Here is a 27,854-nt window from a genome sequence, read left to right as displayed (position 1 = left end):
GAGAGTGAAGCGTCACTTTGACGAACTATCGGAAGATGAGCGCTTAACCGATGCAGAGAGATACTTTTTAATGCAACTCTGGACATCATAATCAGTCAGCTCTCCCAAAGATTTGCAAGTATGCGGGAAACTTGTCATGTGTTTGAGTCTTTACGTCCTGACCCTTCAACTTGCAGGTGATGATGAACTGCTTGAAAAGGCAAGACGTTTGTCAGACCATTATAGCAGGGACATTTCACAGAAGTCATCTATTTTTCAACTTGCCAAAATGCTGGTGGTAGATTATGACAGTGTAACATCCACATTCGGGGAAGTGTGTACTGCTCTCATGTTGTTTCTGACATTGCCTGTAACTGTGGCAACAGCTGAGCGATCTTTTTCCAAACTCAAACTTATTAAGGAGCAGCATGGGGCAGGAGAGGCTCAGTGGGTTAGCTATCCTGTCCATTGAAAATACGAGAGCCAGCATTAAATATTGGGAACATCGTTGACGATTTTGCACAACGAAAGATGGCCTTCTTCTAATGGCCTAATTCGCGCATATTGGGGATTGTATGCATATTAATTATTTTATTTGGTTTCTGCACGGTTAAATAAGTTAGGCTACATTAAGTTTTGTTTCTGCGCAGTGCGAGGTTATAAGCAAGCAATCTACGCTTCAGCAGAGGGTTGAAGAGGCGCATTGAGCGCATTGAGTGTTCCCATAATTCCATGCGAGTTGATGTTAATGCAGTAGCCTAATATTTGATTACCCTGGCCTGCAGGCTGTTAATAAAATAATTTTTAATGTTTTCACATGTAATAGGTCCTATGTAGTCGTGTGTTCTTTATTTGAAATTGTAATCTGTAACTACTAAACTACTTCGGTGCCTCAGGCCCTTTGCATAAACAATTGAAGTCACCCTTAATGTGTATTGCATGTATCAGAGCTAATTCATCCTGGGCCGATATATACCAGTATGGGGCCCGCGTAGCGCTTTCGCACCTGGGCCCGCCATGGGCTTGTTACGCCACTGTTCAGTGGGTAATGGTAATGTTTCCAGCCTAAGCTGCCTAAGCAGCATAATGGGTGTAGTCTTTGAAATCACTGATCCAGCTTTACCAATCGCACTGCTCAGGGATTCCTAACGATACTTCCTACACTTTCTAGTTTTGCGAACTTATAATTAAGCGCGTTGGCAGTCAGAAAACAATGTTTTTTTTTAACATTTACTGTGTCAATTTACACATTCTTCAGACTGCAGTTTTTAATTATGCTTGCAGGCGTTGCTACTACTTTTTACAACTGACACTTTTTGATTTTGAAACCAACGTCATTCCCTCTGGTCCCTGATCTGTCCACCTTTCTTGGATTGCTAGTGCGGAGAGAGGCCAGACTAGTAGGCTATCTTAGTGAGATGAAAATGTGCGGATGGGGCAAGGCTAGGAGTTTGCTGGTGCAGCATGAAGGGCTTAATGTCGAACATGACAAGGCTGAACTGGAAAACAGGTCTAATCATATCCACTTGTCGAACGGTAACATTGATTATGAGATTTCTGAAAGTGATTCAGCAATTGGCAGATTAGTCATTGGTAATACTGTTGACCTGCTTTTTAAATGTGGTTTCAATATGATGTTTATATATTGTTTTGTACAAAAGCATATGAAGAAAACTATTTACAACCATCTTTTTTCTTTTGAGTGTCCAATTTAATCAGTGGTGCACACAGAAAGCACTGTTTTAGGTACAGCCTACTGTATACTATACCTATGCAGAAAATCAAAGATCAGTCACACTCCAATTTATTTTTATTTTTCGCTGATTTATTTTCACGTAGCAACAGGGGTAAGTAACAAATGTTTCGGCCTTGTGGCCTTCGTCAGTCTTTGTCAAATATATATATATATATATATATATATATATATATATATATATATATATATATATATATGTATGTATGTATGCAGTCTATGATATGGGTTAACAAGCGGAGACTGTTTGGAACCAAACTCTGTGAATAGACCGGTTTAGCCTCGTGACGTTCTGCATAAAGCCCTCAAAAGGGGGTTCTAAAAACGGCAGGTTCTGCAGTAAGTCCCTACGTTGTGAAAGGGTCTATTGACCATCCCACACATAAGGTGTCTGCACTGGTCGTGGCGCTGGTAGCACAATGGTCCATGTATAAAATCCCAGTAACGGCTATAAGGATTTAGTTAGAAATTACTTTCTGAACAAAAAAAAGTAATTACTGCCTCTAATGTGACATAATAAATGGGTGTTTTGTTTTGTGACCTTCACAGAAGTTTTATATAGCCGTTAAAAACTCTGTCCTGCACTTTCATGAAAGTGAAGGTTCCTTGGTCTGAATGGGGCTTCTGATAAAAGGCAACTTCCAAATGCTACTGTGTGTGTGTGTGTGTGTGTGTGTGTGTGTAGGCTATGTGTTTGTCTGTGTGTGTGTGTGTGTGTTTGTGTGTGGACCTTGCACCCCTGTCTGTGTGTGTGTGTGCATGCTCTACCTCTTCTCCAGTCACAGTCAGCACGCTGCGGCTCTTCTTCATCCTGATTGGCTGGTTCTTAGCTCCGGAACGAACCGGAGCGGAACCCAGACAGCAGAGCAGGTGGAGAGCCAGGTCAAACAGGGTCGCGCCAGGGTCAAACCGGGGTCAAACCGGGGTCAGGCCGGCTCACACCTTCACCCCCATCTGCCTCTGTCACCCAGGTAGCCTGGGCAGCCAAAACGTCCACCAATCACAAGCGGAGGGAGGCAGGGAAAAGAGCACGTCAGGTCTTCCCCCTCCTGGACCTGGATTGATTGCTCCCGCTTCCCTTTGGTTAGTAATCCCACTGCTGATTGGTTATTCGATATCCGAACGCAAAGGCTGCCATCCCGTCATGTACTCCTTGTTGCGAAGACTTCACAGTAATCCAGACTTTGATTGGTTGATTGATCCGGAGGAGTTGGCCAAAGACACCATGATCCAGACTACCAGTTGATTCAGGGTGGGATGGTGAGAAGCCTAGACACAGATGGAAAATGTGAATGGTTATTCTACAGGTGACATTTTCATTAACAAAAAAGAATTGTCACAGATGGGAACCTGCAGCTGTTTGTGTCCATTAGTCAACTAATTTACTAGCACATTGAATTTCATTCTGCCAAATTTGTACACATTCACAAAACCTATTTATTCATATTGAGTAACTGATAAAAAAAAAAAAAAAACCACATTGTTATTCAATATCTCACCTGAAGACTGTTATGTAGCCTATCTAGAATGGGGAGTAGCCTAGGCCTGAGTAAATGAGCTGTGAGCAATGTGAGTTTGCTGTAGCCTACCCCTTCCATAGGCTATACAGGCATCAACCACCACCACAGTCAGACTGGCTCAACGCAAAACGTGGCAAGCCTCGGCCGTAGCCTATACTGCTTCTGTGCACAATCGAAAAAGTGAGTTTGATGACAGGCAAATCCAGGTCAAATCACTTACAACCGACACTACTCACCTGAATTTATTCTATAAGTGCGACCCCTGGTTATAAGCCACTCACTCGCAATGCATCTGAATCCGATGTCATCTTTTACCAACGATGAACAGCCTAATAGTGTGTCCGATCAGTCAACAATTTAAGAATCAAAAGGTTAGAACACACCCACTGTGAAGCTTACATGCACCTTCGTCGAAAAAAGGATAGCCTAAGAAACACACAAAGAGAGAGGGAGAAAGCCATTCACTGGCGAGACAATTAAGTAATTGCTTTATAACGCAGTAACGCGTCAAAATACAGCAAGTCGCCATTCCTAACATACTGACACCAATATGTTCGCACAGCCGCAAGGAACCCGACACACAAACACACAGGGCATCGATGACATGCGACGTACATGGAGGCTCGATACGCTGTACACATGACCGCGAAAGACACACACATTCAACAGACGTTCAGCGCCGACCGAGGCTACACATCTGTTACAGCGTGTAGGCTGTCACATTGATGATCTGACAGTAGGCTAATCACACAGACAGGGGTGTGAAACACACACATACACACGCACGCACGCACGCACACGCATTGACACTCACCTTGATCCCCTCAATATCAATGGATAGATTGTTCAGATTATGTCCCCCCCTCTCTCTCTGCAGAGAACAGTCCGTCAGGGCGGTACAGAAGGGAAAAAAATAGAAAAGAGCACACAACGGCTTGGGGAATATCCGCTGCTCCGCGAGACTGGTGCGCCCTCCTCCCAATACGCTACTGCTCTCCGCCAGCCTCCCCGCGCGCATACACCACCCACTAACACACACATAGGCTACGCGCGCGCCGATTGTGGTGCATCACGCATGCGGGAGGGGAGGAGAAAGGGGTAGATTTTGTTTGATACGGCATCCCAACCCAAAAACGCTGCCTGCCTTGGAGGGTAGCCTAACGCGCATCATAGGCTACTCCTCTGATATAAGCGCCGTTATGGGAGATATCCCACAGGCAGTTGCGCATTTTGCTCATCGACACATTGGTCATACATGCTGAAATAGCTTCACATGTTTCGTTGGCCAGTATGAGCAGCCGTGTTAAGGAAGGGTGGGCTTTCTGAAATTTGACAAAATGAAGGAAATATCATACATGTGAGGGTTGACATTCACACCCACTTTTCATTTGGTAATTTACAGTAGCCTACTGTTGTGCAGGGTCAAATAACGCAGGCCTATGCGTCACCTACCACCTCCATGTAGATATGTTGTGTTCTTGCTACCGGTAGTTTAAACACAATGTCTGGTCATTTACAGAACATTTCTAACCACATGCAGCCACATGAGTTAATTAAAAAGTCGACTGAGCTGTACACCTGTCTACCAGTCTTACTGTAATTAGCTCTTATTAAGAAACTGGTCACAGACTGAGGTCACTCTGTTTGGAACTCATTTACCACATAATGCTCTCATGAATACCCACTTACTTAGGCAGTCAATTCATTTATTATGTATAGTGTTAATATGTAGCATGGTCAATACACAAATAAGTGTATTTAGAGCAAGTTGCCACTCCAGCAACTAGTTAAGATCCCGATAAAAATGCAATAGTGTGCTTTGTAGTGAATGAGGGTGTTGTGAAAAGCAAATGATATGCCTATGGGATCTGACTAGGATGTTGTCGGTAATCAATAACTGATTTGTTGGTAGACTGCCACCTTGTGGCCAGGGTGCAAACTTCAGTGTGTATCATTCCAAGTTGATGTTGAGCACAAAAGAACCACCAGGAATGCCAGAGCTTCGTTTTATACAGCAGAACCTTTACTAAGAGACACAAACACACGAGTCCTAGTAAAAAGAGTAGGGGTTGAACGTTGATGTGGGGGTCGGGGGTGGGGTGTGTGTGTGTGCTAAAATGAATGACGAAGGGGCGGCGGGTGTCAGTCATGAGGGGTCTGAAAAAAAAAGTAATCAGTGAAAAGACGTGACCGAGTGTGACTCGATGATGATGATGATGATGATGATGATGATGACAGAGGGGAGTGGTAGGGGGAGAGCGAGGGCTCCACATTCGCACCAGCGTTGCTTACTCGGTCACCTCGGTCACTTTATGACCCCAACACGACCGCTATGTTGGACAGGTCAGTCACCCTTCACCTGTGCCTTGCCATCATTGCCCAGAGGTACCCCTTGGAACTTAGCCTAGTTTCTGTCTAACCAACAGTGACAATCATATAGTGAGTAATACAAAAAAAACAAAAAAAACTTAAAACTAAAACAAAAACAAAAACACAAAACAAAACGGATAAAATTAAAATGGCATTGCGCATCTACGAAGAGGGTAGACAGTGGGGTTAATTGAAGAGTTTGGAGAGGGAGTGTGAGTGTGTGTGTGTGTGTGTGTGTGTGTGTGTGTGTGTGTGGGGGGGGGGGTGTGTGTGTGTGCATGTGTGTGTGTGTGGGGGGGTGTGTGTGTGCGTGTGTGTGTGGGGGGGGGGGGGTGTGTGGCTTCAGTCATGCAGGACAAACAGGATTATGGGTCAAATAGAAGGGAGGGAGAGAAAGAGAGAGAGATAGAGAAAGACAGAGAAATAGAGAGAGAGAGAGCACATCTCCAAAAGCTGATAATCACATTTACTCATCCTGCTTTAGCCATAGTGGAAAAAAAAAAAAAAAAAAAAAAACCCACAGCACTCCACGAGTCCCAGCAGCACAGCAGTCACGCATGCATGTTACCATAGGGTCTGGCCCACACCAGAGCCTGGTCCCACTCAGGTGAAGCTCCGGTGTGAGCAGCACCACCAAAAAAACAGACTGTGGATCTGCGATGCGCCGCCAGCGTAACCACAGCGGGGGAGAAGGTTCTGGCTCTCACCCAGGAGGATGCCTCAGGAGGATCTACTTTTTAAAAAAAAAAATTACTTCATTCTTTATCCACCAGTTCATTAACAGGAGTATTACCTGATGTGTTAATGTCTGCGCTACTGCGTTGCACTGAGCAGAGTTGAAAGCCGTAGTTAAGACTAGACAATTGTGAAGTCCAGCAAGTGTGAACCAGCTTAAGGCTGGCAACACTTAAGCCGTGGTTAGCAGAAGCTAATCATTTGGTTAATAACCACCACACCATTTCAAACACACCGGTTTCCATTTAAGCATTTCACTAGCTCAGTTATGACAAGCTATCTATGGTATCTGCACTCCAATTGCACCAAGAACATTTGGAAACCATGACCAGTTGTTTTAATGCAGGATGAGGAAGTGTGGGGAAAGAAAGAGAGCACCCTGGGAAATGTAGTTTTGGTTTGGGCTGGGAGAGGGCTAGAAACAGGTTCATGACAGGATGGAGAGGGGGAGAGGGGAGGGCGGGGTGTGTTGGGGAGTTTTGGATCTCAAAGTCATTTCTCTTCTTTTTCTTCTTCCGCTGTTTCTCTCTTCACTTCTTCATACTTTGGCTCGTCGTCTTTATCGTCCTCCTTGTCATCGTCGTCGCCGTCTGTCCGTGAGTTGGGAACCCAGAGCCCTGAGTCGATGCAGCGCTTCATGTGGTACTTGGCCTCCTAGGGGAGACGTTTAGAACAATTTAGAACATTTAGAACAATTCTTTGCTTAGACAGCCTTACTAGTTGACATTACCATATCTGAATAGAAATCATTGTATTACACTCTGTCACACACACACACACACACACACTAACCGTAGGGTCCATTTTGCTGATAGCATCCTGCAACAACGAGATGTCCTTCTCGTCAAAGCACTTCTGCATCCCCTGTAGAGAGGATATGGCATCATCCATGAACAACGACAATCATTTCAGGTCAATCTTTTGTGATCTAAAGGAACCACAGATCTTTGTGAATGTGTCTACTTTCAAACGTATTTATTACACAGCTCTTCATAATGCTGTAGAATGCTCCATTCACTTGAATGGGCCTTCCCAACGTTCGGAAGTCTGATAATTCTGTATAACAGACAGTCAAGGAAAAAGGGTTTTTCATGTCTTTCATACAATTCCTCGAGTAGTTGGTTCACTTATCGCTTATCGGCTTTCGCATCGGGATCCTGATCGTCCTGCTGGGACTTATTTTCCGGTAATATACCAACAATAAATTAGCCCTTACATATTTCATTTAATACATAGGCAAAGTTGTGTCAAAGTTGTAGCTAGATAATTATTTGAAATGAAATGACCCAAGGATCAAAAAGATTATTTGGTGAGTCCTATAACTATTGGTGGAGTGTAAGTGAGGGTGTGTGTGTGTGCCAGTGTGTATGTGAGTAACTGTGTGAGTGTGTGTGCCAGTGTGTATGTGAGTGTAACTGTGAGGGCGTGTGCTCGCATAAGTGTATGAATGCGCAAGTGTGTACAGGTACGTAACTGCGTGAGTGTAATTGAGTGTGTGTGTGTGTGTATGCCAGTGTGTATTTAAGTGAGTATATATGTGAGTGTACCTGTGAGGGTGTAAGTGTGTGTGTGTGTGTGTGTGTGTATGCTAGTGTGTGTATGCTAGTGTGTGTATGCTAGTGTGTGTGTGTGTGTGTATGCTAGTGTGTGTGTGTGTGTGTGTATGCTAGTGTGTGTGTGTGTGTGTGTGTGTGTGTATGCTAGTGTGTATGCTAGTGTGTGTGTGTGTGTGTGTGTGTGTGTGTGTGTGTGTGTGCTGGTGTGTGCGTGTGTGTGTGTGTGTGTGCTGGTGTGTGTGTGTGTGTGTGTGTGTGTGTATGCTGGTGTGTGTGTGTGTGTGTGTGTGTGTGTGTGTGTGTGTGTATGCTGGTGTGTGTGTGTGTGTGTGCTAGTGTGTGTGTGTGTGTGAGCGCACCTCGGGCAGGGTCTCGTAGACCTCCACAGGGTCCAGACCCCCGGGGCCGAGCCTCTTCTGGCGCTCCTCCTCCTCGTACTCCTTCATGGCCTTCTCGATGCGGATCTTCGCCCGGCCACGCACGCGCTCCTTAAACGACTCCAGCTCATCGTTGAAGGCATCCTGGTACTGCTGGTCTGCAGTCTGGAGAAAGACAGAGAAAAAGAGAGAGAGACAATTACGTCACAATTTAAACCAACACACCGATGATGCTACGACACAGGAGGCAGGCGTAAGTAAATTTAAGGCAACGTACAAAGGGATTCTTCAGGACAGAGTGGACTTTCTAATATAAGCTTAACTTGAGGCACAGTTTGTGAACAACCATTCATTACATTTCCAAAGATATTTCTGATTGTTACTCAGGAAGGAAGGAGGAAGGGATTCTTCATGCTAGCCTTTTCTCCACTGATGTTAGCATTGATTACTCATAATAGACCCTTTCAACAATAAAAACAAAAACAATGCTTGAACGTTCTATTTGGGCCCCAATCTACTTCCTCTGCATTAAGATAACATATGGAATGTTAAAACGGAAGCCTTGTGGGGCCAACTATGATGCTGATAAATGGAACTCTCTTGAAAGGGGACATTAGTGCAATGTTGTCACAAAGGCAATTCCATTAAAAAGGCAAAAATATGCCAAGATCTGCTTTAGGTCTCATGTTTGTTAAGTAACCACAGCAACAGGCTTCCTCCGTCCCCTCGTCACACTGGCCCCACGCCATGGGACTTCGCACTACAGGTTTCCAGTGGAGTCTAATTAGTAGCTGAGTAGTTTTTTTTAGGCTACATTAGGATAAATACAGGAAGACTTTTATGGACTGACTGACTGTCTGTGTGTGTACGTGTGTACGTGTGTGTGTGTGTGTGTGTGTGTGTGTGAATGTGTGTGTGTGTGTGTGTGTGAACGTGTGTGTGTGTGTGTGTGTGTGTGTGAACGTGTGTGTGTGTGTGTGTGAACGTGTGTGTGTGTGAACGTGTGTGTGTGTGTGTGTACGTGTGTATGTGTGTGTGTGTACGTGTGTGTGTGTGTGTGTACGTGTGTGAACGTGTGTGTGTGTGTGTGTACGTGTGTGTGTGTTTGGGGGTGTATTCCTGGGCCCTTGCTGACCTTGATCTTGGTGAAGAACTGGCGGAAGCAGCCGCGGGGGTCGACCTTGAGGCTCTTGGCCAGCTCCAGAATGAACTGCATGACAATGGTCTGGTGGGCCACCTGCTCCATCAGCGCGTGTTTCTGTTACGGAGAAGGAGGGAGAGGTCAGGAGACGGGACACACACACACACACGCGGAGACGGGACACACACACACACGCACGCACATGCGCGCACAAACACATGCATACACACACTACAAGAGAGGTCAAAAGACAGGTCTCACATACACATAAAAAAATTACATACACTTTTTTGTGCACACACACATATACAAAAGCATGAAGACAGTGAGTCAGAGAGATAACTCACCACACACACACACACACACACACACACACACACACACACACACACATACAGTATGAAAAGACAAAGAGAAGAGACAGACAGACAGACAGAAACAGACAAACAGACACCTGATAAAAAAGACGTTGTGGTAAAAGTTCACCCAAAAGTCAAAGCACCCAAAAAATAAACATGTGCATTCATCCATTCATCAGTTGCCAACACTGAGTGTGAGTGAGCCACACACAAACACACACACACACACTTGAGGAAAAGACAGAGGGGTGAAACATCACTACACCTACTCAGCAGTTGGCCCCATCGAGTGTGAGTGAGCCTTACCTCCTCCACCTCCAGGTCGATGCACATGATCACCAGGTAGTTGGCCGTCTCCTCGCACACCAGGTGGGGGTTATCCGACAGGTACTTCTGGCTATCGTCCCAGCGCCGCATCATACCTGGGGAAAAGGTACGGGAAAATAACTCCATTTAAAATATATTAGTACCATAAACCACCAGTTTAAGTTATAACCAAAACAAATATATCTAATCTAAATATACAATATATATAGTTATAGATATATTTGTTTTGGTTATAACTTAAACTTAGGGTATGCTAATGCTAACGGAATAGAATATGCACTAATGGTGTATAATACACAAGTACAGGGCTTTAGATCTTCTACACTGGCAGAGGACATTGTATTTCATCACAAGGCAAGGCGAAATACTGTACACAGCTGGATGCACACAAAGTACAGTTTCTATTCCAAAAATCACTCGAAGTTGTATTGGTTCCCCCTGTACACTTTCACAAATTAACTGTTCTACCTGGCCAAGGAGCGGTGGTAAATAATTACACGGCTAATAAATTACTGTACCTTTATCGGTTTGTCAACTCACCAAAGTGTTTGATCTGTTTCTCAACTCACCAAAGGTGTTTGGTCTCTTTCCCAACTCACCAAAGTGTTTGATCTCTTTCCCAACACACCAAAGTGTTTGATCTCTTTCCCAACACACCAAAGGTGTTTGGTCTCTTTCCCAACTCACCAAAGTGTTTGATCTCTTTCCCAACACACCAAAGTGTTTGATCTCTTTCCCAACACACCAAAGTGTTTGATCTCTTTCTCAACTCACCAAAGTGTTTGATCTCTTTCCCAACACACCAAAGGTGTTTGGTCTCTTTCCCAACTCACCAAAGTGTTTGATCTCTTTCCCAACACACCAAAGTGTTTGATCTCTTTCCCAACACACCAAAGTGTTTGATCTCTTTCTCAACTCACCAAAGTGTTTGATCTCTTTCTCAACTCACCAAAGTGTTTGATCTCTTTCTCGTGCTTCTCCACGAAGGTCTTATGCTTCTCCTCCTTCTCGTCTTCCGTCTCCTCCTGGTTCTCGGGCTTGATGTTCAGCACACTCTGACAGGAGAGAGAGGATCAAAGGGAGGGATCACGTTAAAGACAGCGAGGCATTTTGTTTATGTTGTTACTGTTATTTCCTTGTTGCTTTTATGGTTGTTATTTACTTTTTCCCTGGTAAATGTATCCCTTTTGTGTGACAGGTAATAGTATAGGAGTGAGTGAGTGAGTGAGTGTGTGAATGAGTGAGTGAGTGTGAGTGTGTGTGTGTGTGAGTGTGTACGAGCAAGCAAGTGTGTGTGTGTGTGTGTGTGTGTGTGAGCATGCGAGTGAGTGAGTGAGTGTGTGTGAGTGTGTGTGTGTGTGTGTGTGTGTGTGTGTGCGCGCAAGTGTTCCAGTGTGGCTCACCTTGCTGAAGCCCTCCTTGCAGAGCGTGTCCACGTTCCAGGGCTGCTTCTTCTCCTCGCGGTGGTACTCGTCCAGCTTCTTCTCGGCGGCGCGCTCCTCCCTCCGCGCCTGCTTCTCCTCCGCCTGCGCCTTCGCCAGCTCCGCCTTCGCCTCGTCTGTGGCTGCGCCCTCCAGATCACGCACCTGACACAGGTGGAATGGAGGACGGGGTCACAATGTCATGTCAGGCGTCCTTTATATTTATTTATATATTTCTACCGCATGTCCATTCTATTGGCAGTGGAGAAAGGTACTGTATGTCTGTTGTGTGTATGTTGTTCTCTGATTGTTTAACACTCTGTAAAGCGCCATGAGACATGTGTAATGTGTTGGCGCTCTATAAGTACAATTAAATTGAAATTTAAAATTGTTTTAAAGGTGGTTTCTCTTTCTCTCTCTTTTTTCCCCCAGAGGTGTATTTTGGAAAAGAGACAGTCAAGAGGTCAGGGGGCTACAGGACTGCACAGAGAAATTTGACAAAAAGTCTATTGAATCTTTTCACTTTTGTCATCTAAAGATGTTAGCCAAAACCAGGTACTCATTGCAAGTGCAGTGGTTAAAGGAGTCACACATCCACACAGTTCAGGAAGGAGAAAGAAGGGTCATGAGGTCACAAAAGGTCCAGAGCTCTCTAGGTGAACATGGCTATACAGGCAACTTATGGGATGCTGTTGATTGACATGAGCTACTGAGTACCGCTCCACCCCAGCCTCTCTTTGTTTTTCGTACAGAGCTTGGGATCGTTTTAAGCATAAATTGTCAAGGGATTATAATCAAGGAGTCTAATTTTAATAACACATATAATAACATTTAATAGCACTGATACAAGATTAAGTTTCTATACTGACGTTCGATTTTTGTGCTTTGAAGCTAAACCCTGTTTAGATCAAACAGTGTGATGTTGTGGTGAATCCTAGCTGGCTGCCAGTGTGTGTGTGTGTACTAGTTAACAGCCAGTGCCTTCTCCAGCTATGTATGGGTATGGCTGTGTGTGTGTGTGTGTGTGTACTGGTTAGCAGGCATCATGGCTTCACCTTTTTCTGGGCGTCCGCTAGCTTCTTCTTGCTGTCAGTCAGCACCTTCTCCAGCTCCTCGCCCTTCTTCTGAAAGGTCTCCATCCGCTCCACACGCGCCTGCAAGAGACAGGAAGATGACACACAACAGGAAGCAGTAACCCCTTAGGTTATTCATGTAGGGGGGATTTACAGAATTTAGGGGGGGGGGGGGGGGGGGGTTGCAATTTCGATACTTTTTTAAAAAAGTGTTTGGTTTTGGGGGCCCCACCACCCTGACGTCATCAGTAAAAATACTGTAGTGGGATCATTCACAACAGTGGACATCCTAGATTCTGCTCGACTCTCCACACACACACAAACACACACTGAAAATGATGGCTTATGTGATATGTTTCTATCTATCTTCAGATATTTTTAAATTCATATAGAGTGAATTTAGTTAATAATAGCATTTTACTAGTAATTACTAGTAGCTAAACATATTTAGTAATTTGAATGCTTCATATTGACGTTTATCTTTAATGTGGTGTGTAGGTCTAATTGAGTGCACATTGGTGATGAGTTGGTGTAATTGAGTGCCTGTCACTTTAAGAAAACATGTGAGAGTAATTAGCCACCCTTCAGCCTGACGGGTTTAGGCTAGTCGCTAGTGAATAAAAGTTATGCATAGTGCATAATGATATGTGGATGCAATTCATTATGTTTTCTAGGTCATTAGATAAAATTAATGTTCAAAAAACTAACAAGTTGAAGACAATCTTTCTGGGATCAAGTGCCGTGACCTGAGCTAGCAGGATAGTTTCCAAGGAACTCTTTCCAGATGTAAAAGTTTGCCATGGTTGCGTAGCCTATTTGCGTAAGCTCAAAGTGGTTCTCTCTCTCTCTCTGTGTGTGTGTGTGTGTGTGTCTGCGTCTGCATGAGGCTATGTTCAATTCAACTCGGTAGTTGATCCGTCCGGTCAATAGCACCGCATTCACGCCACTTCATGATTATATTAACGTCATCAGACAGGCTGTAAAAGTGTATGCGGGAATTTCTCGCATTATGATGGCTAGAGTTGCGGGACTTGAACAAATTTTGCGCAATACCGGCAGTGAAATTTAAGCCCTGAGGAACTTACGCTTCAAATTCACTTTAAAGCCAAGGGGTGGGGTGGCTAAACTGGTAGAAGATACTGGAGAATATTGATAGAAGATATAAACATTTTACATCGTTGAAACACAATTGGACAATTTGGACCACTGACACAGCCATTTGGACCACTGAAACACAGCAAGAAAAATTCTGAAGGACTTCATGCTCTAGTTTTGATTGTGGATACTTTTGGTACATTTTCTCATACAACAGAGTCAAAGGAAACCTTCAAAGATTCTAGATTCAATACTCTCTTGCTATACAGACTAGTAGCTGTTAAGAATGTGCTTTATTGTGTTCATTACAAAATAAAAAGGATACAAGGGATACAAGGAAGTTTATTGTCACATGCATATAGTTACTGGAAGTAAGAAATGCAGTGAAATTATGTCTGGTGTCAGCCTATTTGTGCATTTATGGGGGGGGTAAAAAGTGCAGTAGAAGAGGGGTTTAGTAGATTAAGTGGCAAGGGCTGCATAAGAAAGGTGGGGGAGGATTGGGATTGGGGGGGGGGGGGGGGGTGGCACCAACAAGGAGCACCCAAGAGCAACAGGGGCAAGGAAAAACTCCCTTACCAAGGAAGAAACCTTGGGCAGATCCACGGCTCAAGGGGCTAACCCAACTGCCAGGGGTCTTGGTGTGTGTGTTGGGGGGATGACAGGGGAGATGGGATAGTGTGCTGTGTATGTGGGGAGAGGGCAGTGTGCAATGTGTGTTGGAGAAGCTTCCTCATGAGACAATGTGCTGTGTATTGGGGGGGGGGGGGGGGGGGGGGGAGCAGTGTGCTGTAACAACAACATTCAAACATTCAAAACAACAACATTCAAACAGTACATAACGCATAACACACACAGTCACATGAAATACAACACACGGTCCTCTAATTCACTGTGTGCAGCTAGCCAAATAACCCACCACTCTCCTCTCCTGTCCTGCAAGGTCAGTCAGTCAGCTGAAAACACTGCACCAAGTTGAGCCACATCTATGAAACAAGCAAGGGGGTGGCGTGCCAACACATTCTCTCCTCTCACACACTCACACACACACACACACTTCTGCACTGCAATCTAACAAGTGAGTGTGCAATGTTTCGCCTCTGTCAGGCAAGCCTACTTTACAGTCTGGCCATACAAGTGTATACAAGCCTTTGTACAAGCAATACGTCACTGGCAAAGGTCCATGTCAGTATCAGCAACATTAACGTTAAGGTCCTCTCATCCTTGGCCACTCTGTGATGATCTATAGTTGGCATCCATCAATCGTCAATAATGCAGGCGTCACCAGTCATGCTGTTCACGTCCTCTGCAATGCTCACGACGTTGAAGTTAAAACATAAACTGATGTTAAAAAGACGCATATTTAATGTTGCTGACTAGCCAACAAAAAAGGCCATGTCACAGACGAACTTGTCGAGCTAATCAACTTCGCCACATCTCCTACGAAGACATAACCTACTTTGCCATCACCTAATAAATCCTACACGCACATTTTAAATCGTTCTTTATGAGATAGCAGTTACTCTATCATTAGCCAAGGAGGAAACATGATAGAAGTGAACCAAACTAGCCTTGTGCATTAGCCTCATAACTTAGTGTACATTATTGTTGAGATTCAATGTGCTAAACACAAATTTGACCTTTTGACGTGCCTGCTTGAAAAGGAGTCTTCTTATTTATGGAAAAGTGATCATTCAAACAAACAAGAACAACTTATCAACAAGGTGGGAAACACTAGAACTGATTAGCCAGGTAGCTAGCTAGCTATCAAGCTAATGTTAGCAACACTTTGCTAACTTGGCAGCAGCAAAATTTGACCACAATACCATGCTGCTCCTTGCATTAATTCGACTGAGAAAAATGTGTTAGACAGACGAAAACAAGTATAAGTTTGAATAACCTGATGTCGCCATCTGAAAAGACTAGGCGTATCGATGTTAGGGTGTGTGTCGTCTTCATCGTCTGACACCTCGATATGGTCCCACACGCTGTAGTCAATGGTCGTCATACTGATGGTCTTAACTTGCCGTTATGCGTGCTACAACGAGCCCAGACGCTTTAAACTCGGAAAGCACGGTACAAATGGTAAAATACACTATGTCCTTTGTAATCGTTGTGTAAGGCTATGGAAAGGAAACTAAGAAGCCACGCCAATGCGAGAAACTACAACCGACGTTTCTGGGCTCCACAAGTCTTTTCTGGAAATATCCTTTGCTTCCGTTTGAAGACGTAATAATCCTGCGCCTCTTCTGCACTGGCAGCAGCAGTCATGTCACTCCACTCCCTAGATACCAGATAAAAAAAAAAGTAGGCTAAGTATGTTACGGTAGGCCTATATATGAAATATTTTATGAAAGTCAAAGAGATAAGATTATAATACAATTCGAGTTGTTTCACCCTAAAAGAGTCAAAGAGTTTAACAAAGAAGAGGGACTCTATCGTTTGGCAATTAATGCTGCCACAAGATGTCGACAAAAGACCTGCTAGCCGACTAAAGTTTAGTCCCTGCTTTGCCATACTAATGAGTAGTGATGGGTAAATGAAGCCTCGAGCGCTACTCGACACATTTCCCTAATGTGCCGAGTAATGTGCCGAAGCTTCGAAACATGAAAGACAAGGAAAACACAGCGACATCTGGTGGTTTGCATAAATTATCGCAACCACGAACTATTGAAAAGAATGCCTACAACGTTCAACACAATGCCAAAGCTTCGAAATGTTCTCGTTCATTACATTAAAAGTGTTGCAAGAAATTTGCACTTCTGTTTGTCTCAATTCAATACAATAAAATACGATTAGGCAACATAATGCCGTCACTCTTTATCACGTGAAGATTGGTGTTTCCGTGGAGTCGTGAAATCATGTTATCCCAGTCAATGATACAATCGGTCTACCATCCACTTAACGCCCGCAGTAGACACTACTTAGCTTCTGAACCAGTACGAAGTATTATCAACCTCAACACGCTACGGACGAGAGTGAAAAGGAAACGACCAGGCACCTAATTAAACCAAACCCTATATGGCCCAACATTGACGTTTCATGAATCAAACTTTCAATAAAAGGAAAATATTATGTCAGCCATTATTGTTAAGCCTACATATAGAAATTATTAGCCTGTATTGCTTTTAAATTAGGCTACATGATTGAAGTTGAGACAAGAATGCAACACAGACACGTTTTAATAAATGGCAAAGCTTTAGGCTAGGCCTAGGCTATTTCTTCTTTATTTCTATGTGCATGATATTATGGATTATGGGCATTTTCCGAAAGAAAAGAACGTAAATTCCCAAACAGAGAAAGCATCCTATATAAAACAGGGCTTCCCACAAATTTCGCCTGACTCTTGCAATACAACACAACTCATTCCGACACTAGAGCGGGTGCCCTGGTTCGCGCAATTTTGTGCCTTTGAGTCAGATTCCGAAGCAGTCACGTGGGTGTGTGTCCCAAACGAAGCTTCAGACAGAGCCCGTCTACGGAGAGCCTTGCCACTCCGTATTAAGTCCCATTGTACCGAATTTTGGTTGCAGTTCCACCAGATTTCCACTGGGGGCGATCGCCATGAGTGCAGAATGAATGGGAGTCAATGGAGCTAGACGGCTAAATTTGTCTCTTTCACCTGATTGTCGTTGACAAATCTCAGATTTGATTGTAGTTTATATAACTTCAACATGGGTTATAGGTCAAAAGTTGAATGAACGAGTACTTATGTCCTTTTGATTTCTTACAGTTTGGGTCGTTGTTGCCCATAACACGCTAGCATTGTGCTAATGAGTGACGTCATTGACACATTTGAAAGGCTTTTTAGAACAATTAAGTGACTTTAAAAAATATAATACTCCACCAAGTGTATTTCCTTTGCCTCCCCTTTCGAGTACAATATTCAAATTACTTGAAAAAAAATTATATCCTGAGAAAAGTGGATTTTGAGGGGTACAGCTCCATAGACCTCCATGCATTCTGCACTCGTGGACGAGCGCCCTCATGTGGAACCACAGAAGGAACTGCAACCAGTTCAGAAACCGGAAGTTTTCCGAGAGTGGCAGTTCTCCCGTTATTAGACATTCTCTGCTTCAGACGTCACACTCACAAACCGAGGCCTCGTTTGTCATCAGTCACGTGATTTTTATGGAAACGACACAAGCCTCGAACCGGGGCTTCATCTGGCACGCCCCTTTCTGCTCGACACAAGTTCCGAAGCCTCGCTTCATTGGGCACATCACTACTAATGAGTAGGCCTAGGCCAGATTTTTTTTCCCTCCTCAACAAGCAAACAAACAAATATCAACAACAGATAGACTAACCCAATAGGCGAACAGAATAAAATAATTCAATTCTGGGTTGGACTGTAGCCTAGGCCTATATGTGAATAACAACAAAAAATTGCAAAAATGCCAGTAAACGGTTGGCTATAAGCCCATGCATTGTCATGAAGAAACAAACCATAGGCTGCACATTATTAGGCAATACTAGGTTACTTTTACTAGCCTACTCCTTGATTATTGTTACAAATCCAATATCCTGGCACAATGACTTGTAAGAAGTTTTTATATGTGTTTAAGTAAGCCCTGCAGAGGGTGAGGTCAGTTGAACGTGGACCACTGACCAGGGAAGGCTACTTTCAAACCTTCAGGCTATAAGAAGATGTGAGTAGCCTCCTAACCTACAGAGCCAAGAAAAATCACCAGAGACCTCAGTCCCAATAATCTTTTCTGTGTGCTGTGAGACACTGCCTGGAAAAGCTTCTATCCACCGTCTGTAACCTTACCATAATCTTGGAAAAGACTTTAGGCTAGACCATGTGACTTGATGAGAAGACAATTCACACAGGCACATGAGCTAGGCTATCTCACATATGTATTTGATATATATTTTTTGTATTGTGTTTTCATTCTCGTTGAGATGTTCCAAAATGAAATGTTGGTTAGAAATGAATAATAAAAACAAATATATTTTTATTCTCATAGCCATCAAGGAAAGCACAACGACTCATATTAACAAACAGAACATGTGCATTTCCCTTCTTTCATGGCTAGGAAGCTGGATTTCAGTTGCAGCATACTAATGACCATTTTGTTCTTTATTTGTAGGCCTTAATAGGCTATACATGAAGGAGTGAGTCTTCTCTTTCTTTCTCTGTCTCTCTCTCTTTCTCTCTCTCTCACTCTAAGTCTTTTGCTTCTTCCTCCTTCTTGCTGCTAAATGTCCTTTCCATCCCATCATATCCTTGTACCTGTCACACTGTAAATTAAAAGATTTCATCAAACATACAACTCAAAGTGCCAAAACATGAACAGACAAACAGACAAAACAAAACCCAAAACAGACAAAATCAAAACCCTGTGATTTTCTCTTGGGTCATTCCACGTCAATTCAACCAGGGCCCACGCACTTAGGTCTCAAAAAATTCTGAAAAAATTATCAGGTTTACCTATGTTACCCAGGAGACACACTGTAAAATTACTCTTATGTAAGATCAATACTTTCCAAGATACAGCCAGTTTTACAGGGGGAGGGGGGTGTCGATTTTGTTCGGGCTCTTTTTTTTGTCAAAGTTCACAAGCCCACAGCGCAAGAACTAAACCATGTAGGAGGCTCAAATTTTGCGTGCTGGTACATAAATAGGAATAATATGTAGAAAAATCGTCACGTTTGGTCTGGATAATCCTGCATGGTCATAGCTGTCCCTCAAAGTTGATACAAATTTTATTGGAGTTTTTGGCTGGGCTCTGTTTAAGCCTTCAGAAGACATATTTGTACTCAACATAGGCTCTTGATTTATTTTCCTTACTGAGATAAGTAGAAACACTCTCACAAAAAACAATGAACAGAAAATAAATTCCTTCAGGGTCTGAACAGCAGACCTTAGAAGTCTAAAAAATCATTTTGGTTATCATGTTCAGAGCACCTAAACACCTTGTGGGAATATACAAAGATTTTTTATCTTTATTCTCCATGATCTTTTCTTTTTAAAAACACCAATTTGACTTGTCTTATGCAAATCTTTCTTTTTCACTTTCCACCCTGAACATGGGCAAAATGCACCATTGACATCAATATGTTTTGTATAGAGCTACCACAGGTTACTCTATACAACCACAGGTGGCAGTGTGGTGACTATAAAACATATTGATGTCAATGGGGCATTTTGCACATGTTCAGGGTGGAAAATAAAAAAGAAAGATTTGCATAAGACAAGTCAAATTGGTGTTTTCAAAAAGAAGGGATCATGGAGAATAAGGAAAAACATATTTAAAAAATCTTTGTATATTCCCACAAGGTGTTTGGGTGCTCTGAAAATGATAACCAAAATTATTTTTCAGACTTGTGAGGTCTGCTGTTCAGACCCTGAAGGGATTTATTTTCTGTTCATTGCTTTTTGTGAGAGTGTTTCTACTTATCTCAGTAAGGAAAATAAATCAAGAGCCTATGTCGAGTACAAATATGTCTTCTGAAGGCTTAAACAGAGCCCAGCCAAAAACTCCAATAAAATTTGTATCAACTTTGAGGGACAACTATGACCATGCAGGATTATCCAGACCAAACGTGACGATTTTGCTACATACTATTCCTATTTATGTACCAGCATGCAAAATTTGAGCCTCCTACATGGTTTAGTTCTTGCGCTGTGGGCTTGTGAACTTTGACAAAAAAAAGAGCCCGAACAAAATCGACACCCCCCTCCCCCTGTAAAACTGGCTGTATCTTGGAAAGTATTGATCTTACATAAGAGTAATTTTACAGTGTGTCTCCTGGGTAACATAGGTACACCTGGTAATTTTTTCAGAATTTTTTGAGACCTAAGTGCATGGGCCCTGGTTGAACTGACGTGGAATGACACTCTTGTATTCAGAGCCAGGTGTGTCTGTAGTCTTTCTCTTTCTCCTGATGATGAGCCACAGCTGCTGTCTCTTGCAGTGCTGTTGCCTCTACAGTTTTGCTTCTGGCCCTGTGCTTCCTCAGCTGGTAGTGGCCCCTCTTGGTCCTCCGGTACTCGACAATGGCAGCGCCCACGCCCACTCCCACGCCCAGCGCAGCTACTATCCCTGCTATCCACACTAAGACTCCAGTGACTGTCAAAGAAGGCACTGACGAGGGAGAGAGAGGGAGTAGAACATGTCAATCGAGGTAAACCAGCCCTTTAACCTATCAACTGAGTCATTATCAAATATTCATTATGTATGTAGGGGTGTGTGGGACATATGGGTGTGTGGGATATGTTATATGTTATGTGTCACATGCTATATGTGTTGCCATGTGTGACACTGGTGTTTTATGTAGTGCTGTACCCACATGGAATGACCTGTGAAAACGATCATCCCCTTAAGGACATTGAAGACTAAAGACTATTTATCTATTCAAAATGTTGAAGCTGGCACATCTATGGTGATAATGATAAATGATTAATAAGTGATATACAGTAATCTAAACAACAGAAGAGCTCAGAAGATTTCTCTCACCTTCAACATCGACCTTAATGCTGACAGTAACGTCTCCTTGAGTGTTAGTGATGATGCACTCATAAACTCCAGCGTGGGTCCAGCTGACGGACTCGATCGAGAGAGTTGTTTTGTTCTCACTGGCCAAAACTGCCCCATTGTGTTTCCATAGATACGAGGGGCTAGGGTTGCCTTCGCCCTCACAAATCAGGTCCAGCCTACTCTCTGGTTTGAGGGACACATCCATACTGGTGTTAACCACCCTGGGTTTATCTGTAAGCACAGAAGAACATTTACATTAACATTAACATTTATTCATTTAGCTTTTATCCACAGCGACTTATAAAAATGAGGAATAACATTCAGGTAGAAATTAATGCAGCATCAATCAATCAATACAGAACGCTAGAAAATGGCGAAAGAAAATTGACTGTGAGGATCAAGAGGCCTGCCCTGGGTAAAGGGAGTTACATGAACTATATTGTCAATAAAATGCAACAAAATTAAATTGGTTGATTTATCATAGTCAACTGCTGTCAGATGTTCTATGTATATTTATAAATACTTATAAAACATCCGTATGATTTGATAGAATGGTCAGTTCAATTGTGTACATCAGTTGTAGGCTTTATTTTGAAAGACCCACACAATACTTTCAAATCTTCCACCAGAATTAGGACAGTTTGTTAATAAAACAACAAACTGAAATGTATGCATTTATATTGCGAATGTCCTACACAATACTTCCAGTAGGACACTATTCGATCTGGTGTCAGGAATGGGCTCAGCTGTGTTCAGATCCAGTTGGGCAGCACAGCTGTAGGAGGCTCTGTGGTCCTCACTGGAAGATGTGATAAGTAGGCGATACTTCACCGTGGCGACCTCTTCACCCTCCACCGAAACGATGTCCGTGTTCGCCCATGCTTTGTCTCCTCCGAACCACCTCACGGTGAGGTTAGCGAGAGGGGCGACGTTGCGGACCATACAGTAGAGGGTGTAGACCCTCCCCCCAATCAGTGGTACAGGGGGGTATAACAAGACAAGGGTCACACGCTCAGGAATTTCTGTGGAAAACACACACATACACACAAACACAGACACACACGCACACACACACACACACACACACACACACACACACACACACACACACACACACACACACACACACAGATGAAAGTCTGGCACCCTGGCCTCCACATCAACGTTACCACAGGCCTCTTAACGTCACAAAGTTGCATGTTGGGTTATGCAGAGAAACCAGTCTGATCTTATAAACAGAGGCTGCTAACCATTACATTATTCTTTTTATTGCTTTTAGAGGCTTTTCCTTATCGTTGGTCAGCGTTGACGTTCATATTACCTATTGTTATGGTTAGAGTGGTCTTTATGGTTTATCGTGTCATATCAGCAGTGTGGATGACCCTTACTAATGTGAGGTGCCACTTTACAATAAAGATACACTTATAAAAGGTTTATGAATAATGTCTAAATAGTGAATAACACTGAATGTCAAGCCGTCACAAGTGTGTTTGTGAATTTACTCACTGTAAATGGTGATAGGGAGATGGGTCTGGCATTGCCCATGTTCCACTGAACTGGTGACGCATGTTATGCCTCTGCCCAGTGACCAGTCAGTCACGCTGGGCACGGTCCAGACCAGCTGCTGTGTGTTCTCTTCACTTGCAGCTCCCACTGTTGCATTCCAGCCTATGAGGTCCACGTCGTAAGGTGTACGACAGGTTGCTGTGGCTGGGTCTCCGTACTTCACCACCAGACCGGGGGGGTCCACGATGGGCTTCCCTGCGATGCACTCCTGGTCTGGCCCCAAAACAAAAGACTTTGATGCGGACACAGAAGGAGGGACTATGGTGCAGTTTCAGTTTCATGTCGTTGTTCAATTGCCATGTAGCCCAATGGGGAAATTGTGCTAGAGAAAATAGACCACTTCCATCCATGTCACATGCAACGTTGGCATGTCATCAGCAAGGCATTATACACAAGTGTTTACAGTTATAAATGTATTGGCGACAAGGCAGATATTAATGGTTTCATAGATGCTTCAAGAATCAGTTGTCAGTGTTTAAGCTCACATTTATCTGTTTAAGCGGACCTTTTGTCTTTGATACATGTTTGTTTTACATTTTCATCATATGAATTGCATTCTGTGTCTTACTTATTTCTTACTTACTAATTATTATTGATTAATAGGAAGTGACGTCATGTGGGTCAGGGTTCACTCGGACATATTGTTGTACTCTTCACCTGAGTGATAGACTTGAGATGCCGACTCGCGGTCAGTTTGTATGCAGCCAGCGAGGTATGTTTGTGTATTTAACATGCTTAATTTATTTGATTTATCTGCTCTTTTCATTGTGTGATTGAATTGTCTATTTATTGTGTTTTCCTACTGCTTTTAAACAGTTTGACGGTGGATTAAAGATGAATTAAAGAAACAAAATAAACCCATCAGTAATTGAAGAACTTTGGCCTTGCGTGTTTCCTGGAGGGAGTGAAACGGACTCCTCCCAAACATACATCTACAGAGCAACTCCCCCATGCCAATGGAATGACTCTCTTGTGCCCTGGGCACCCAGCATGAAGGCAAGCCCAGCGTAATCTTTGTTTCTTTGAACTTAAAAAAGTAAGTTGTTATGGTGTAAAATCATTGCAGGTTTTGGATTGGATCCATTCTCATTTTCAGAACCCTCCATTCAACCTAACCTAACCATAACCTAAACGCACGCACCCAAAATAATCACATCTGTTGACTTCAAATCTGTGAGAGTGTAAAAGAAAGAAAGAAAGAGAGAAAGAAAGAAAGAAAAAAAGAGGCCACTAGAGAAACAACTGCTAAAATAAAAAATAAATACATTTTCTTTCAAACGAATCAAGCCTTCCTTACTTGATGGTGTCGAGTTAAATAAAATCAGAAGCAGTGTCCAGAAAACTCCTGGTCTTAGAGAGTAGTCCATCTGATCCATGCTGAACTCAGCTCCTCGACAGACAGCAGGCTGGTTGGTTGTGAGTGGGTCGGCCCCAGAGCCTGGTACTGACATACCTACTTGTGTTGTTGAACAGTGAGTTATGACCTGCTGTGCTTTCTCTTCCCTGCTCTGCCGTAATGTAAAAAAATAGCAAATTCCAGTGACTGCAGTGCATACCATGCCTGTACCTTTCTCCTCCTCCCGAATTACTCCACAATCTTTGTCTATTTTGTGCCAAGCCAGTGTTGAATGTTGGCAACTCAGCATTAGCCTATTACAAATATTAAATGTGCTGTCCAGGATTCTAATCCAGTACACGTGGATGAAGTTGTATCAGTTACTCTAGGTACCTTTTGCCATAGACTTACAGTATGTCCTCATTTGTTAGTTATTGTCCTAATCAGTTAACCAAGAAAACATGCTATTATCTCATTGGTGATATGTTAAACCCATGTTTTTGTTTCCTATTGGCTACATGAAGCATGATTATAAACCATTTTTAGGGTCACTTTAACCTCAATACTCAAGGCTACTGTAGCTTTAAATACATCAATTTACAGACTCATTTTATTTATCATATTATCATTTCTTTAGCATCCAACATCCTTCCCCATCACTGTGTTTCATTTCACAATCACAGCTATGTTGACGACACTCAATGATGGCACAAACTACCTGAAATGAAACAGTCTGAGACTGAACAAGTAGTTGCTTGCTCCAAAGACACAAAAACACTTTCACCTTCTCAGACAGAAGTACCATATTACTCAGGTTATATTAGCCTATGATATTATATATTAATAGCCTTGGTGTTATATTACATACTCCTTCACTGCACATATTAATGTTTCTCACAGTATCTTTTTACTCCTCACTCACCTCAGTGCAGAAGTCCTGGTCAACACTTATGTTACGTCTTTCATTGACTATTGCAGTTTCATCCCTGCTCCTTCAGCGCCTTCAAATAATTCAAAACTCTGCTGCTAGGATCATGGTCCAACAAGAAAAAAAAAAGAAAAACAGACATGTAACACCTCTGCTAATCCAGCTTCAAAGGCTTCCTGATGTTGCCTGTTAATTTATAATTTCACTCCTTATTTACCTCAGAAATAGGCCTGCGGAGAACTGCATCTCTGATCACTCACAATATGACCCTCCTCTGTAGATCTACTGTGAATACAATACAGGACATGAGTCTCAACACTATGGGTGGATGAGTTTTTTATTCATATTACCAGAACAGGCCAATCCCACTCTGTTCTCTATCTCCCAGTCATTTCCTGTCAGTCTCTCACTGTCCTATCGAAGGCAAACCCCCCCAAAAATATACTTAAAAAAAAAGAATTCGAAAGTGTTCTAAAAAGCTATCTCTTTGAGTAGTTAGCATATTCATTGTGACTTGGTTATGTATCAGTGTTTTATGAAATGTATTTGTCATGTTGTAGGCTACTTATAAAGTGACATTGAGTGTCATGAAAGATACTAACTGAAATGTATATTGTGTTGTTAACTGTAAACGGCTATTAAAAAATTAATGATCATGATGGAAATCATGACAAATGGGGAAAAAAGGCAGTTCTATCTAATCTTCCTCTATACTTTACACAGAAGACACTAAAATACTTGCCAACTTTCCCTAAGATGTTATTAGTTTTGGCTGAAGCATTTTATTGACTGCATTTTTACTCTAAAAATGTGTGATAAAACTACACAGACAAAATACTAACTTATAACTTACTGTAAGTTTATGTATGTGCACAGTATGTGTGTGAGTGAGCAAACTCTGTGTGTGTGTGTGTGTGTGTGTGTGTGTGTGTGTTCGTGTGTGTTCACACCCCCTCCGCTCTTCCTTCCTCTAGGAAGCATTGATGTCTAGATATCCCCCTGGCAGGAACAAAGTTAACCCTTTATGTTCACACTGGCTTCGATCGGTCACAAATCTCTTCATATAAGACTTTTAGCAGCAGTATTGGCCTAATCATTCCATATCAGGACAAACAGCCTGGACACCAATGGCTCATGACAAGGAGTAATTCCAATGTGAGATTATAAATCTAAACTGTATATATGGCAACTGCTGTTTTATTTTTTGTAGGTGCCATCCAGCAGTCTCAGCCTGGAGCTTGAGGCTGCTATTGCAAGTCAGATGGGGGATGGTTAGACATTAGAAAGGTGGTGTACGCAATAAGGCAAGAGCTGCTGTACACTGTGTTGCAATTAGGTATAATATTAGACAGATATACTGCTCAGTAGTGTAGGGTCACTTAAATGTCCTCTTAATCAAAAGAACCGCACCAGACATTTGTGGGCCAAAACTTTATAATATTGGTGTATATATAGTACACATTTGCATTACTTAGCTATTGAACCGGACTTTTAGGCTGCTATAGGGTTTGCTTTTAACCCCATTGTCAGTCAATAATGAAAGTAACTAACTGCGTATAACTGCCATGTCTTTGACTGACACCATGGTGAAGTTAGTTTCACTTTGCCAATGAGTGTCAGTCAAAATACCGATGCATTCTTTGACGTCGCGCTTTGCGCCATTGAAGGGAATGACACGTCATTCTCATTGGTTTAAAACTTTAAATGATGTTACGCCCCAAACACACCCATGACTAATTATTTTATTCGCCTTATACTGCTGAGATTTGCCTACTGCCTTGTACTGCTGCGTACCATTACAATTCTAAACCTTCTATCCAGCTCCCATCTCTGTGTCTGCATTTGGGTCCTAAATTTACACCCCTGGCCTTACAAACTGTGACACAAGCGTGTCAGCCTGCAGAGTGCTAGTGAGATTTAGGAGCTAAATGACAGAATTTGGACCAAATTGGTAATTTGGCAAATTCCAACATTTTAATTGTTTTATATAATTTATTTGTTGTTTATTTCATTTCAACACGACTTTAATCTTAATATGTTCTGGCACGCTTTCTGGTACGGAATCTCAACTGAAAACTTTGTTGGGGGAAAAAGGCTTTTTTCCCCCCTACTAGATGACCTGTCCACCAAGTTAACATAGTCATGGAAAAGTTAGAGTGGTATAATGTCATATGTGCACCACTTTAGACTGACAGTTCCTGACCTAGGACATAATCTTTCAAAACTCTAATGATCTGAGGTGCTGGGATTTTAAAAAATGGGTTCTTAAAGGGCAGTCTCTCTTGATTACAGGACAGGTAATCATCATACCTCTCCTCTCAGTTCAGGCCTGCTGTGTATATTTAAAGAGTTGTGTGCAGGGTGTGTTACTCTAAATGGGTGGCAACTTCACACTTCAGGCAATGGCCTACAACCAAACAGGAAACCAAAGAAAGGTCAAGATGCTGATGCAGCTGCTCACTCTAAGGGTCTGTACGAAATGGAAAGCAGCTACCTGCTTTGTTTCAACACAGAACGCCGTTGTCAGGGTACCAGAAAGAAGAAGAATGTAAAGTTTGACTGCAGCAATAGCTGCTCAGAATTAAATAGAATTATGGACATTGAAGGCAGCATGAAGGATACATCTATGCTGCCTTCAAAATTCGTCAAAACGAAAGTATCTTAGAAGGCAATATTTTCACAGAAATATTTGATCGGGACATGCCTTGATGCCTCGCTCCCCTGTTAGATATCTTGAAAGGCAGCATTTTTCCCCTTTCATACATATTTGTACAACAAAAAGAGACAACCAAAGTCTATATTGGAAGTAAAAAGTCTGCATTTCTAAAGTCATT

At 42.7% G+C, this 27,854-nt stretch overlaps 4 protein-coding genes across 4 annotated transcripts in view; all 4 read right to left on the bottom strand.

Moving 5' to 3' along the window:
- LOC143118668 (3',5'-cyclic-AMP phosphodiesterase 4C-like) overlaps positions 1–2,542 on the bottom strand; it is a 23,957-nt gene extending 21,415 nt beyond the window's left edge. Inside the window, exon 1 of the mRNA XM_076279722.1 lies at positions 2,501–2,542. Within this exon, the coding sequence (XP_076135837.1) occupies positions 2,501–2,542 (42 nt within the window). The remainder of the gene's footprint in view (positions 1–2,500) is intronic.
- Positions 2,543–6,370: 3,828 nt separating this feature from the next.
- On the bottom strand, positions 6,371–15,972 carry cdc37 (cell division cycle 37 homolog (S. cerevisiae)). The gene is made up of 9 exons (XM_076288742.1): positions 15,607–15,972; positions 12,594–12,692; positions 11,521–11,703; positions 11,067–11,172; positions 10,097–10,212; positions 9,426–9,548; positions 8,273–8,455; positions 7,150–7,221; positions 6,371–7,011 (listed from the first exon to the last, which is right to left on the bottom strand). Exons 1-9 carry the CDS (start codon positions 15,712–15,714, stop codon positions 6,850–6,852), a joined length of 1,152 nt encoding a protein of 383 aa, XP_076144857.1. The 5' UTR covers positions 15,715–15,972; the 3' UTR covers positions 6,371–6,849.
- Positions 15,973–20,556: 4,584 nt separating this feature from the next.
- On the bottom strand, positions 20,557–21,438 carry LOC143136599 (peroxidasin homolog). Its single transcript, XM_076297342.1, has 2 exons — positions 21,170–21,438; positions 20,557–20,797 (listed from the first exon to the last, which is right to left on the bottom strand). Exons 1-2 carry the CDS (start codon positions 21,393–21,395, stop codon positions 20,559–20,561), a joined length of 465 nt encoding a protein of 154 aa, XP_076153457.1. The 5' UTR covers positions 21,396–21,438; the 3' UTR covers positions 20,557–20,558.
- A 45-nt stretch (positions 21,439–21,483) lies between these two features.
- On the bottom strand, positions 21,484–25,074 carry LOC143136503 (intercellular adhesion molecule 1-like). Its single transcript, XM_076297250.1, has 4 exons — positions 25,015–25,074; positions 24,054–24,264; positions 22,697–22,969; positions 21,484–22,212 (listed from the first exon to the last, which is right to left on the bottom strand). The coding sequence occupies exons 2-4, from the start codon at positions 24,205–24,207 to the stop codon at positions 21,866–21,868; spliced, it is 774 nt and encodes a 257-aa protein (XP_076153365.1). The 5' UTR covers positions 24,208–24,264; positions 25,015–25,074; the 3' UTR covers positions 21,484–21,865.
- Positions 25,075–27,854: the final 2,780 nt, after the last annotated feature.

This window comes from Alosa pseudoharengus, unplaced genomic scaffold (genome assembly GCF_046254945.1).
Source record: "Alosa pseudoharengus isolate Yale_2024_CS ecotype anadromous, Long Island Sound unplaced genomic scaffold, YU_APseudo_1.1 YU_APseudo_1.1_scf_1, whole genome shotgun sequence".
In the NCBI taxonomy this organism is placed as follows: Eukaryota; Metazoa; Chordata; class Actinopteri; order Clupeiformes; family Clupeidae; genus Alosa; species Alosa pseudoharengus.
The sequence above is the reverse complement of the archived record's forward strand: the minus strand, read 5'-3'. Positions and strand labels throughout refer to the sequence as shown.